We start from the raw sequence: 14391 nt of genomic DNA, 5'->3' as shown, positions 1-14391 counted from the left end.
TTCCTTTATTGTACGTGGGAGGTGGAACTAGGGTGTAACTGACAGGAAGGCCCACATCACAGAGCATCAGAGGAACTGAGTTGGTGAGCCTGAGAGTGATACCAACTGCAAGAGAAACTAGAACGGCAGAAGGCAAGGAAAAGCCCAAGTTTCGACAAATCACTTAAGTGGATCAGAGAAAGAGGAGGTATTGTTTTCTTCCAAAGACCACAAAGAAGCACATTTTACATCAACATCTTTAAAAATTCAGCAAATGCAAAACACATAGGAACCATAGGAATTGGTTCCAAAATCACCCAGGTTCAAGAAACATAAGATATGAATCCATCACTCCTCAGTGCCTCATGGCATCTGTAGCCTCGTTTTAGACTGCTTTGTAACAAAAGGGTAGTTAATGTTCAGGGGACAATGTTACACACACCACACATGCATGTGTTCATACACACACACACACACACACACACACACACACACACTTTACACACACTAACTTTTTTCAAAAGTCATTTAAAAATACTCAAGCATAGAAGAGGCAGAGGCAGGTAGGTCTATGTGAGTTCAAGGCCAGCCTGGTCTATATAGCAAGTTCTAGGCCAACCAGGGCTGCACAGTGAGACTTGTCTCCAAAGAAGAAATATTCAAGCAAGGATCCAGTTGTAGTTTCTGTAAAATGTTCTTTGTAGTAAAGCTCTGACCACAGAGTTGGTAATGAGTTTGTCGTTCCTAGAGTGGATTCTAAAAAATAAGCTGTATATAAATTGGCACATACCAGTGACTGCAAAGACCAATAACGTGTTGCAGTTTTTTAGTACCAATATTTAGTTGTTATATTAGAAACCATTGATTGTCACATGTACACCCAGTCTCATTCTGGAGATTCTATATATGACTGTGCATTTAATTCTGTAAATGAAATTGTGTATGGAAACTCCTTAATAGGAAAGATGTATAATATCCTTGTTTCACTACAGCTGGTATTCACATTATGCATACACATATACGTAAAAATAGTCCTTCATGTCAACCATGTGAACAACAGCTGCTTCCCGGTGGTTGGCCTCTGGTGTTGTCTGTCCTCTTGGTGGCATTTGGCTTGTTTGAGCATGCCATCTACTCATCCCTTCCATTCCAAGTTGGTGCTATCTCACCTTCTTACTGTCTGCATCCTACCTCCCCTCCCCTTCCCTTCTCTTCCCTTCCCCTTTCTTCCTTTCTTCCTTCTTTTCTCTTCCTGTCTTTCTGGATTTTGAGACTGGGTATCATGTAGCCCACCCAGACTGCCTACAGACTCACTATGTAGCTGAGGATGTCTTTGAACTCATAATCCTCCTCCTTTCTACCTTTGATTTTTCTTCTTCAGGTTTGTTCCTTGAGTTTCTTTCCCTGCTTAATCAGAAATACTGGTTTGTTTGTTTTTCTGAACATTTTTCTCTTGAATCTTGAAACTTTTCTGTTTTGTGATGGATAATTTTAATTGTTAGTTTAATACAGCCTGGAGTCACCTGGAAAAAATGACCTCTGAAAATACTTGCGGGGGAGGTGTACCTGGATTATGTTAAGTGAGAGGGAGACCCACCCTGAATGTAGGTGGCACCATTTCCTAGGCTGAGCTTTGGACTGGCCAGCAGAGAGAGTGCAAGCGAAGCACAAGTGTGCACAATTCCTTGCTCTCTGCTCGTGAATATGAATGTGATGTGACTTGCTTCTGGTTCCTCCCCAGCGGTGATGGACTGTGACCTGGAACTGTGAGTCAGATAAACCTTTTCTTCCTTCAGTTGCTTTTGTCTCTTATCAGAGCACCAGGAAATGAAACTAAGACGCCAGCATGGTGAAGCTCTCCGTTCTCTGTAGGCTAGTAGGCTCGTTCATTGCTGCATTGGCGGGAAACACAGAGCCCTTGCTCTTTAAGGGTGAACTGTAGCTTGCTGCTCAGTAGGGAGCATACTGTTCACGCTTGCCTTGTTTAGTAGTCTTCAGTCCTCTCCAGTTCACCAGGCTCTTCTGCTTGCATTGCTTATATTGTACATTTGAAGATTCTTCTCTGTTACCACACTTGTGTGCTCTAATATGGTACATCCTTGCAAGTGGTGTCTCTTCATTTTCCATGGCACATTTTTAGTCAACTACCAAATGCCTGCCCAATTTTTAACTTCATTGTCTTACATTGGAGGCACTCTGTGACTTGGACCATTCTCCAAGCTTCTTTGTATAGTGAAGTTCACTGAGTTTTGGATCCTAGTGAGATTTTGTTTGTTTTTGTTGTTTTTGGTTTGGTGTTTGTTTGTTTGTTTGTTTGTTTTTGGTGTGTGTTTGTTCGTTGCTATTGTCTGGACTTGACTTCCTTTTTCTTGCCTCACCATATCTATAAATAACTACTTAATTGTTGGTGTCTAATTAGTCACTGTCTTTTCAATTTTATTTTCCAAAGCATTTATGTTCTTGCATTTTCCCCTTATTTGGCAACTCCAGCTGTAACTTGATTTGCACAGTTTAGATTCTAAGCTGGACCTTTGTTCTTCAATTCCTCACTGCTGTGTATTATGAACTGTGGCTCAGGAGAAAGAATTGCCACGCCTCCCCAAACTTTAATGACTCACTTATCACCAAAGGTAACTCCATAAAAGATATTACACTACAAAGCACTCCCAAATATTCTCCCTAAATAATGGCACAATGACAGTAAGCTGCTTAGGTGATCAGTCTCAGTCTCTGTCCCCGGGTCTTTATTTGCTTTAATTTGTTTGGATTTGGGTAAGCATACTCTCTTTTACTCTCTCTCAAAAGCTAAATCAACCTCATGAGAATTGAACCTATAACCTTGGCCTCATTAATTTACCTCTGTAAATTTGCCCTCTGTTAATTTATGTTCTTCTATAATGAGATTATGAGTGTGGTTTTATTCATTCAGTAAACAATGCCAACCCAGGTCAGTGACTACAGAAACACAGAGATCAGTAGATAAGGTTTTTGCCCTAGAGGGATTAGGATAAGTTCTCAGGTCCCTAATGCAAGGGCAAAGTGATGTCTGCTGAAGGAGAGTGTTCCCCTAGTGCCAAGAAGTTAAGAGAAAAGGGGTAACTGATTGCTAGCGGGACAGGCCCTGTGAAGATGTGGGGCTTTCACGGATGGGAAGGGAGCAGAAAATGCCCAGTTATATAAATGGTCACTCAGACCCCTCAGCAGGGTTATTAGCATGTGTGAACAGAAGACTAGATGCTTCCGGGAAAGCTTTGAGAAGGTTAGTCACAAGGAGAAGAACTTCAGTGTCCTACCAAGGTTTTTATTGGTGGTGACATGCAGCAGAGACGATGCTGCATCTCTGATCAGGGCAGTACTACAATGCGGGGAAGACCAGAGATAGAGAGGAGCCCTCAGAACTGCCAAAGCCCGAGCTAGGACAACAGTGGCGTGCAGAGAAGAGGAGGGAGGGAGCAAGGCTGCAATAAGCAATGCTTGGTAACCAACTAGTTTGATTAGTAGGGGAAGAGAGCGATGATCCCTGGGAAGTCTTGGTTTGGCTTGCAGTGGTTGTCTTACTATAGTCTGAACATATTAAATGGAAATTCCAAAAGATCCATAGATTTCAAATTACACAGTATTTAGGGTACCATCAGGAAATTTCAGGCTGTTCTGTCCCATCCTACATGGGACATGAATGGTTCCTCTGTCCAGCACTTCCATCCTGTGTTCTGCACCCTCCTTAGTCACTCAATAGCCAGCACAGTTAGCAGATGTACTGCCATAGTATATCACAGCTTATGGTCAGATAGACCTTGTTTTACTTGCCGAAGGCTCCAAAGCAAAAGCGGCCATGAGAGGAGACACCACAGTGCAAAATATCAAAAGATAGTAATGGTGCTCCAGGGCGTCTCAGGAGCAGCCTAATATATATGTAAAATTATGTATGTATACACACATATGTATGATAATTAATATCCACTAAAGACAAGGGGTACAGGATTTGATCCTGAGTACTTCTAAGGTGCTAGTACCCTTCCAGAATATCCAAATGTGGAAAAGGGATGCAAACAGTTCTGAACCTGGTGTATTTACAAAGTTCCCAGTAAATAGAAGCAGGAAGGTTATGGAAAGAGGAGAAAGCCTGAGAGTTCAACTGGTTATAAAGATTTAGATATCAGATGAAGGCTGCCTGAAGAAATGTTGTGCATGAGACCCTTAAGAGATGGAGAGTGGAAATGAGATGGAAAGATGGCCAGAGGTAGAAATGTGAAGCTGGTGAGCACGATGGGAAAGAGCCTATGAAGAAGACACATGTTGGACATGGGATGAGAAGGCTCCATGCTGACAGGGAAACCTTGAGGTAGATAGAGGCAGTGCTGATGTTATCCTGTGGGGAGATAAAAGTGAGAACGAGAGGAAGAGGATGTTGGCTTTGATTTTCTAATGTAACAAACCAATTGCTGTGATCTGCAGTCCACGAGGGCCTGGTTATGCTGGACTCTCTGATATCTCAGTTAGGTTTGGCTGCTTGATAATCACATTGTTTCTCTACTGTTAGGTGGGCATGATCACATTGTCTTGCTCAAAGGCAGCCGTGGTGGGTTCCATGGTGGCTCTGGTATGGATGCCACCTGATGGCTCAGTAATCAGTGTTGGTTGGGTGCTGTGTAAATCAGCTTCCTAAGGCTATAACAAAATACCCAGGTGATAAGAGAAAGACTTGATGAGCTTTAGCTTGTAGTTTGACAGGTTTTAATCCATGGTCACTTGGCTGTGTCATTTTGGACCTGTGGTGACACAGTACATCTTTAAGATGGTGCCGTGGAGGAGGCTTGCTCAACCCTTGGTGGTCTGGAAGCAGAGAAGTGGAAAGGGGGAGAATTGAGATCCCACCTTTATGTGCATCCTGCAGCCACCTAACTCACTCTCATTAGGCCCCACCTCTTAAAGGTTTTACTGTCTGTGGACAGTACCACACAGCCTTTGAGGAATGTTCAAGATCACAAGTATATCAGAGTCCTGTTGTGTATCCAGTTCCCGAAAGAGAAACAGACAAGTGAAAACCACAAATGAATCTGGGTTTATACTGTGCTTGTGGTGTTTGTGTGGATGACTTAGACAAGGAAGAGTACATGAAACAGATGATAAACACCACCCCCATCCTTTGATATCTAGATGAAGAGGGCTCCGAGGCTCCGAGGAGGAGCATGCTGGTATGTTTGAGGGCAACAAGGAGATCAGCCTTGCTCACGTGGAGGAAGCATGGGAGGAAGGGCAGAGACCGTAGTGGCTCTGTAGCCGTGTGTTTGACTCCAAGTGTGTTAAGATGGTTTGGGATGTTCTCGAGGCAAAGGGCAGATGAACAGACATTCTGACTTGAGAGGAGAGGAAGAAGAGAAGCAAAAAAGAGAGGTCGGCTATGAAGCTTCTCAGCGTTCCACAGAAGTCCTGCCTCTGGCAGCTTGGGCTAGCCTGGTGCTTGCAGGAGTGATCTGAACCTGAATATGTGCTGAGCAAGACCTAGCCACTTGCGTGTGTCAGGTGTGTATGTGAACCAGCAAGGGAGACTCAGGAGTCCAGGTTTCCCCTCAAGCAGCTAGAGAAGAATCTGAAGGCTGCTGGCTTAGTTTGCAGGACTACTCCAACCATTAACACACTGGAAGGCTCGATTTGGGAAGCTGCAAATCCAAGACCAGGATCAGCAATGCTGATTACAGGCCCTCGATGGAGAATGTGCCCTGTGCCTCTTTTCTTACTTGTGCTGACTTGCTGGCAATCTGGGATGCACTTTGGCCTCTAACCACATGCTGCAGTCTCTGCCTCATACATATATGATCATGGCATTCACTCTGTGCTGGTATCTGTGGCCCAATTTTCCCTTCCAATAAAGATACCAGTCACTGAATTAAGGGCTCACCTAACTCCAATATGTCTTCATCAAAACTAATAAGCATACTGGCAGCCCTCATGAAGGTCACATTCTGAAGGGTTGGGGAGCAGGATTTCAACCTGTGAATTTAGGGAGCGGTTAAACAATTTAACTTAGAGCTGTTTGCATTAGCAGATGTGGAGGTGTGGAGATGAGCAAGCTAAGAAGCAGAGAAAAACCAGCAGAGTTGGGGGGCATGTTGAGTCTGAGGTGAAGTTAGACACCCTGGGGGAGGTGCCAGGTAGACAGCCAGCTAAGTGTTCTGAAGTTCTGAGGATGGATGTGTGGAAATCCGAAGATACGAGGGATATTTAAAGTCAAGAAACTAGATGAGATCACACCAAAAGGAAGTTTGGCCGAAACAGACAAGAGTTCCAAGACTGAAGCTAAGAGACCAGTAAAAGATCAAGACCCACAAAAAATCTTGAATAAAATCTCACATATGGGCTCAGTGGTCCAGCTTTTGCCTTGGACATTCAAAGCCAAATTCAGTGCCAGCACCACAAAAACCAAACCAGACAAAACCCACATGTGCTTGTCATTGTGAGAAGGCAATTACATTTTAATGATGATTTTACATTATATTCTAAATATTTACAGTTGCGGCTTTTCTCTGAAGTGTCCTGTGAGTCAGTCCAAGCACGGATTGAGTTTTCCCAGCCAATATGTTGCAGAGTTGCTGGTGCTGAAATGGAATGTTTTGAATGCCATAAAGGAGTCAGAGGGCACTAATAAAAGTAATAAAGCGCACTTTTCTCAGGAGGAGAAATAGCTTTGGAGAATGCTGTTTCAGTCCTTGATTTAAGAAGGCATTTTCTAGAAAGGCCATCATGCCACGGTGGACTGAGCAGCTCGGTGTTTGTTCTTTCGGCTGCTTTTGGCGAGAAGGTTGTTCATACTTTGAAAAGTGTTTTTAGACAAATGTATATTAACCGGATGTGACCAGGCTTTAGCAGATTTGAGAAGCAGAGGACCATGACGATGACATGAGCTTTGTGGCCACTTGGTGTGTTTACTTTTGAGGTTTCTCCTTCACATCTGCTGTTCACGCTGAGTCAGGAGTGTGTGGAGCAGGGGACCAGCGGAGGCAGATAGCACCCTGGTCTTCTGAGCATGCCCCATGCAGTCTCCTTAGCCACCGCACTTCCATTCTCCTTCTGTTCCCCTTCACTGTCAGGCTTCACAGTTCAATTCAGATCTCACGTCTGAGTCAATGTTTTCCTGACTCCCACATCACTGCCCTGCCCAGATTGGAGGGTTGAACCCACACTGTAACCTGACCCCGCAGCAACACAAACATTGACACTTTGTGCCCCCACTAGGTTTGGGGCAGAAACCAGGGTTTTTATATTGATTTCCTCAGTACCTTGCATAAGACTTATCGATAAATATTTAGTAAATGCTTATGGTCCATGAAGGAAAAAGTGCAATTCTCTACCTGCTCAAGACACGCCTACCTAAGCTATAACTCACCTGCTGCTCCTCATCAGAATGTAAGGCATCCTGTTTGGAGCGTACCATTGACTAACCCAGTAATGTATAAAATATCTAGAGAGGCTTCCTCTTAAACAGCTTCCAAACAGATTGCTGCTCCAAGGGCTACTTTTGTGCCCTACCCCAAACCCTGCATGTATATTCAACATAATTCATTTTGCTTACTAATTTGAAAGGATACCATCAATATTAAAACCAGATATAATGCCGGGCGGTGGTGGCGCACGCCTTTAATCCCAGCACTCGGGAGGCAGAGGCAGGCGGATCTCTGTGAGTTCGAGGCCAGCCTGGGCTACCAAGTGAGTTCCAGGAAACTCGCAAAACTACACAGAGAAACCCTGTCTCGAAAGAACCAAAAAAAAGGGGGGGGGGCTGGAGAGATGGCTCAGCGGTTAAGAGCACTGGCTGTTCTTCCAGTTCAATTCCCAGCAACCACATGGTGGCTCACAACCATCTGGTGCCCTCTTCTGCTCTGCAGGGATACGTGCAGACAGAGCACTGTGTACATAATAAATAAATAAATAAATAAATAAATAAATAAATAAATAAATAAATAAATTTTTTAAAAAAAAAAAACAGATATAGTATACATTTCAGGTTATCTATCAAGGTAAATAATAAAAAGGCTAAAGTTTGGTTTTGGATTTGTAAATTTATTAAATAAATTTTCTTTTATTTTTGAGACTATAGTTATATCATTTCCCCCTGCCCTTTCCTCCTTCCAAATCTTTCTATACAGCTCTTCTTGCTCAAATTCATGATATCTTTTTTCATTAGTTGTTAAATGCACATATGTACACACACACACACACACACACACACATATATATACATATTTACATTTCAAATTCATGCTCTGTCTGTATAATGTTACCTTTATGTGTGTTTTCAGGGATGACCATTTGGTATTGGATAACCATTGGTGTGCTCTTCCCTTGAAAACGGTATTCTCCTGCTCTCAATATTCCTTAGTCACTGTAGTTCTTTGTGTAGTGTGAGGTCCAGTGGTCTCTGCCCCGTCCACGTTGGCGTGTTTCTTGGTGTTCCTTGTTCAGCTCGTGTTTGTGCAGTCTTGTTGGTGAGACTTTGTGGGGATAGCTTCTAAAATATTCTCAAAAACAGACAAAGGAAGGGATGTGTTCGTATGTGATGTCCCCCCTCATCTCTCAGTGTTGAGAATTGACTTGTGTAACAGGAATCTTAAAAGTTCTTATTAATAAAATCAAACCTGAGCCAGGTGAACACTGGAAGGTCAGAGAGACAGAACAAGCCACAGCTAGCCGCACCTGGCCAACTTCTCAGCTGATCTTGTTTCCTCAGACTGGAAGCTTCTGTGTCCTCATTCCAGTGGCTCTCAGCTGAACTGCTGCTTGAAAGTCTAAAAGCTTAACCAGCCAAATGCTTCTGTTTCTGGTCCTCACGCCTTATATATCTTTCTGCCTTCTACCATCACTCCCTGGGATTAGAGGCATGAGTCACCATGCTTGGCTGTATCCTTGAGCAGGTGGATTTCTGCCTCTGGAATGCTAGGATTAAAGGCGTTGTGCTATCACTGCCTACCTTCTATGTTTAATATTGTGGCTGCTCTGTCTCTGACCCCAGATAAGTTTATTAGCATGTACAGTATTTGGGGGAACACAATACCACAGACTTGACTGTACACTGTTCTTTTCTTATGTGCGCACATGTGCATGCTTGCTTATATGTGTATTAGGAGAGTGTGTGTGCACATGTACATCAAGTAGAGGCCACAGGTTGATATCAGATGTCTTCCTCCATCAATCAGCATCTTACATATCCTGATGATATATATACTTATATACCTTGGCAGAGCCTCTCCGAGCCCAAAGCATTTTGCTTTGACTAGCAGCTTGCTCTGAAGATCCCTTTCTCTGCCTTTGAGTCCTGGGATTACAGGTGGGCCCTACACGTATGTGAGTTCTGGGGATCTGAGGTCCAGGCCTCATCCATGTTCAGCAAGTACTTTATCCACTGAGCTCTCTCCCCAGCCTGTATGCCTACCATTCTTGATGGCACACCCCCACCCCCACCCCCACCCCCCACCCCCGATTTAAATGGCTTTAGCTTCATTTCTCTGAGTCATTCAACATGACCAAGGAAACTGGATTCACTCAAGGGGCCATGATGGTTGAAAACTGGGAATGCTACTGAACAGGACAGGAGATGTGCCATTGCAGTGAAGTTACTTAAACCTTGATTTCTTTCCCTAGCTCAACTTTACGAAGTGTTTCTACTGGATCCTCAAGACCTTCCAAAATCTGCTTGGTGTGTGGGGATGAGGCCTCTGGATGTCACTACGGGGTAGTGACCTGTGGCAGCTGCAAAGTCTTCTTCAAAAGAGCCGTGGAAGGTAAATGTTCATGTGGGTGTTCCCTTTATGCATTCCTCTTTGAGTGTTCTTTGCTTGCACAGTCCACTTCGCAGTATTACTGAGAAACTCATGCAGAATGTTTTTGATGTAATCTCTTAATGAATAGTAATGATAACTTATCTTAAAAACTACCAGAGATTTTTTTCCACTGAGCGGCATTTACTAAGAGCTGTTGAAGTCACCAGCAGAGCTTGTTGGTCTGAAACAAGAATTCTGGGTCAGTGTGCATTCGATCTGCATGTTGTAGAGGAGTGTTTTTCAGTAGTCACACAGAATTCTTATTCTCCCTCTCCTTGGTATTTCTCTGCAAATATATGCATTTGTGCAAATTAAAACATTAATATAGGATGCAGGCTCAGATTTAAATCATGTGTTGTTCAATTATTCAAACTCCAAGTTCCCTCTTTCATCCTTTATTCTTGCTGAAGGTTTCTGTGTGAATACCATAAATGAAAAGTTTGCCTGGGGTTGAACGTGTATGTGTAGACTAGCTTTGGCTTCCATCCAGGTAAACAAGTACTTCTTAAGTCAATATGGCTACTTCTTCCCTTTACCCTCACTGGCAAGCAGTTAATTAACATCAGACTTAGGCCAGATAGTTTTATTAATGTTGAAAATTGTGTGAATGTGGAGAGTTCTCACTCTTACTGGAAGAATTATTTTGTCATTGACATTTATGCATCTAAGAAGCTCCACATGAAGACCCTGTAAGGTTAAATTCTCAGGGAAATTTGAGGAGAGATAAGCTGGTGCCATGGGGACTTGGAAAAGCAATATCCATGGTTCACCTTTTTTTTTCTGCCAGAGATCACAGTCATATTCTCAGTTCTGCAGTGTGAAGTTACTTGACTCCTAGGTTGATTTTACATTATTTGATTGATACTTTTTTTCCCATACAGTTATGGGATTGAACCCAGGATCTCATGCATGTAGGCAAGTGTTCTACACTGAGCCACACCCCAGCTGATTTACATTCTCAATTATCTAATAGTCCCAGAGTGCAGCATGGAGTTAGTAATAGGAGTCGAGTCGTTCTCTCTCAGTAGATGGATTCTTGTTACAAATAACAGACACTTCATCTCAAACTGATTGGAGCCCAGAGGAAACTCTTTGGCCCTTATGCTGGAAAAGTCCTAGCACACAGACTTCATTTGTGTGAGCCGCAGTCCTATGCCAGGCTGTTCGAACTCCCTTGGCCATTGGGTTTGTTCTGGCTCTAGCCTGCCCATTATCTCTTGGCCTAGAGACAGGGCGACCAGGCCTCCATTTAAGGCAGGTGGTTTGTTCCTGGTGTTTCCTATCAAGGTCCCCACAGAGCTGCCTCAAAGTGAATGTGGCTCATCTTGCCACTCTCCTCACCATGAGGGATGCAGAACCAGACAACCTGAGCTCCAAGACTCAGAGTTTGACAAGGGTGCTGCCCTGAGAGAAGGTAGAGTCTGGTACCAGAAGGAAGTTGATTTTCAGAAGATGAAAAAAAAAATAGATTTTTCACAATACCAGAGGTATCAATCTGGTTTTCTTTCCCTCGCACACGATTGGCTCAGTGTAAGATAAATAGGTAAATCGACTGCTGGCTCCTTCCTAATTACTCTCGGCCCCTTCCGCCCCAGACCTCCTCTTCCTCTTCTCCCTAATTAGTAACTAAGTAAGTGACACTGAAAACAAGACTTAGGGGAGAAGAGCAGGGTGGAGAGGGGTGGAGCAGGGTGGGGCGGGTTGGGGTGGGGTGGCTGCAGAGGCCTCCATGCTGCCAGCTGCCACCACCCCTGCCTGGGCCAGCTCCAGGTCAGAACCCGGACCTGATGCTTTCCAGAATCTGCCTTTTTCTGTGGAAAAAGAAAACGGTTTAGGGATTCTTGCTTAGTTTGTGTTAAATAGTCTCTGTGGAAATCCACCAAGAATTATTTTTGTAACTAGGGTATAAATAAGTGTGGAAACCCCAAGTATTGGTACTTCATTTTTGTTTGTTAGAAAGTAGATCAATTAGAGAGATGATGAGGTTTGTTACTTTTTAGATTTTTGGTATGGTGAGCTTTGGTGTGTGTGTGTGCTGACGTGTGGGAATGACCGTGCATTACTAAGCAAATGGACCACTGCATCATACCCCCAGCCCTAAGACTTTCATTAATAAAGTTTATTACATTCTAAATTGGGAATTTGACTTTTAACATTTAGCTACATGAGGCAAGTGTGGATTTAAAGTACAAATGGCCCTCTTTGTTTTTATATTTGTGAATTTTGTATTTCTCTCTCCCCCAAACCCAGACCCTACCCAACTCTTGTAATTGGTTCTTTCCATTCTCATGAAAACTCTGGCTGCTCTTTTATTCTATTCGTGCCAACTGGGTTAATAAAGGGATGATCTAAACATCAAGAAGAACTTAGGTAGTACCCTAAGTATGTGTATATGTGACTATGCATAATGTCACATGTATGCATACATATGCTTGCTTATTTAAGTGTTTCTTCTTTTCTGATTCTTTGATATCTTTACGCTCCTCTTATACTACAGCAGAGAATTTGAGACAACAGTATGTAGGGGAAACAGAGAAGAGGAGAGCCAACCAACACTAAAGGGGAACATGGTACCAAAGAATGCTGAGGGGGCATTATGCGAGAATAGACAGGATGTCCAACCACATCCTGAGCTCCATACCAGCTTACGGGTGCCCCTTGAGATGCTAAGATCCTCCTAGACCAGAGGTTCTCTCAACCTGTGGGTCATGACCCCTTTGGGAGTGGCATAACAGATATCCTGCATATCAGATATTTACATTACAATTCATAAGAGTAGCAAAATGATACTTATTAATTAGCAATGAGGTAATTTTATGGTTGAGGAACTGTATTAAAGGGCCACAGTATTAGGCAGGTTGAGAACCACTGTCCTAGACTCAACAGGTCTCAAAGGGGATCTGTGAAAATTCTGTGGAAAGTCTGTAGAGGGGAATCTGTGTTGTCAGCTAGAATCTGTGCAGGGTTCTTCCATGAAGCCTCTGTAGCAATGCTGGTTGGGTGGTACCTTTGAGTGTTACACAGTTGAGACAATATTGGTAGTCACAAACAAGTCTTTCAGCTTGTCTGTGAAAATCTTTTGGGATAAGACAGCCTTCCTTGAGAGCCCAACAAGGAAACTCCAATTATAAAGAGCCACCAAATGCATGTTTGGATAAGCCCAGCAATGCCCTTTATGACACAGAACAATCAAGGGAAATGGCTACCCCAAATTGTTGGAGTTCAGTGTTGGGCTTAAGCCTTGGCCTATTGAAAGGTCGCTTGAAGTGGGAAGTGAGGAATTGGGGAGTAATAGGAAGAAATATAGATGTAAACAGAGAGAAAAGATAGAGACACAGGATAGTTTCAGGAGGGCCCTGGGTCAATACCCAGCCACCTCAAGTTTATTTCAAATGGGCTTTTTATACACTAACAAGGGGAGAGGCAAAAGACCTCCCCCTTTTAAGATCAAAGCGCAACAAACAACCAAGTGTAGACCTTCCAAACACCTGGTCACCACGCCCCTGGCCAAATCATCCCATTATGCAGTCCTGCTGAATAAAGCAAGCTCAGATTTTCTGACCTTGAGTAAGGCCTTACAAGGGAGCCTCTATGGATCCCCACACCAAATCAGTAAATTCTAACCAGAACTAGTCCCAGAATTGATGTCAGCATTTTAATTCTGGTATGGAACTTCTAATTCTCCTTTGGGTTTTCAGTCCCTCCGTCCTGCGCCTATAGTAAAATACTGTAACTTCCTCTTGTCTGTGCAGTTCATGTGGTGATCCTTCAGTGAGCAGAGTGGATTAGATTCCACGTATTATTTTATAATCTAATTTCCTCTGCAGATACACAATAGATGAGCAGTGTGTAGGAGACACAGCTCCCGCAAATCACCAAATAGTTCCAAGGCTATAAAAGGAGGATAGTTCATTATTAAGTAAGGTCAACTGGATTTATGTTTTTGTAAGCAGACCTGTTAGGCTGAAAGGTCACCAGCTTAGATCAACTAAGTCAAGTGCCGGCCTCTGTTTCTCTTAAAGGAGGAGACTTATAAGTCTATTTCTTAAAGTGAAATTGCCTTAAAGGTTTCATTTCAGGTTAATGTTTATTTTTTTCAAATATTAATACCACCTCTGCACCCCATTCATTTCATGTCTGCTTCACTGTGTACACTTCCTGAGACTTATTGGTTCATGATTCTATAGAGAGAAATATTTTTAAGGAAATGTTACATGTGATAAATGATTAATTTTCTTAGCTCCTTTAAGATGAATGAGGGAACTGAGTAGGTCCAGAAGAAAGTGTGTCTCATGTAATATACTCAGGTTATCTGTGTGCTTCGTGTGTATTTGCAAGCCAGAGTGTAAGTGAGCAAGTATGTGTTCCGCTGAAGGATAAAATTGACCATTGTGCCACAAAATAAAGACCTCCAATGGAGGAGACGCAAGTCAGTCTGGAAGGTATTGAGTAACTCAAATATATCCCCTGGCCTCTGGCAATATAAAATTAAGGCAATGATAAAGCAAGGAATAATTTGATGTCCATCAGATGTTTTCATTTAGTAATATAAGATCAGCCCCTAGTGTTCCCAGAATTGTACAAGGTTAATGGGTGT

The 14391-nt window shown here is 43.0% G+C and overlaps 1 protein-coding gene across 5 annotated transcripts in view; it reads left to right on the top strand.

Moving 5' to 3' along the window:
* The window catches only part of Nr3c2 (nuclear receptor subfamily 3 group C member 2), a 165982-nt gene extending 154511 nt beyond the window's left edge, over nucleotides 1-11471 (top strand). For all 5 annotated transcript variants that reach the window (XM_037206156.1, XM_037206152.1, XM_037206153.1 and 2 more), the window contains one exon: nucleotides 9616-11471. In XM_037206156.1, coding sequence (XP_037062051.1) covers nucleotides 9616-9838 — 223 coding nt within the window. In that variant the 3' untranslated portion in view covers nucleotides 9839-11471. The remainder of the gene's footprint in view (nucleotides 1-9615) is intronic.
* Nucleotides 11472-14391: the final 2920 nt, after the last annotated feature.

This window comes from Peromyscus leucopus, chromosome 5 (genome assembly GCF_004664715.2).
Source record: "Peromyscus leucopus breed LL Stock chromosome 5, UCI_PerLeu_2.1, whole genome shotgun sequence".
Classification (NCBI taxonomy): Eukaryota; Metazoa; Chordata; class Mammalia; order Rodentia; family Cricetidae; genus Peromyscus; species Peromyscus leucopus.
Note: the sequence above shows the minus strand (reverse complement) of the source record. Positions and strands in the feature narration are given on the sequence as shown.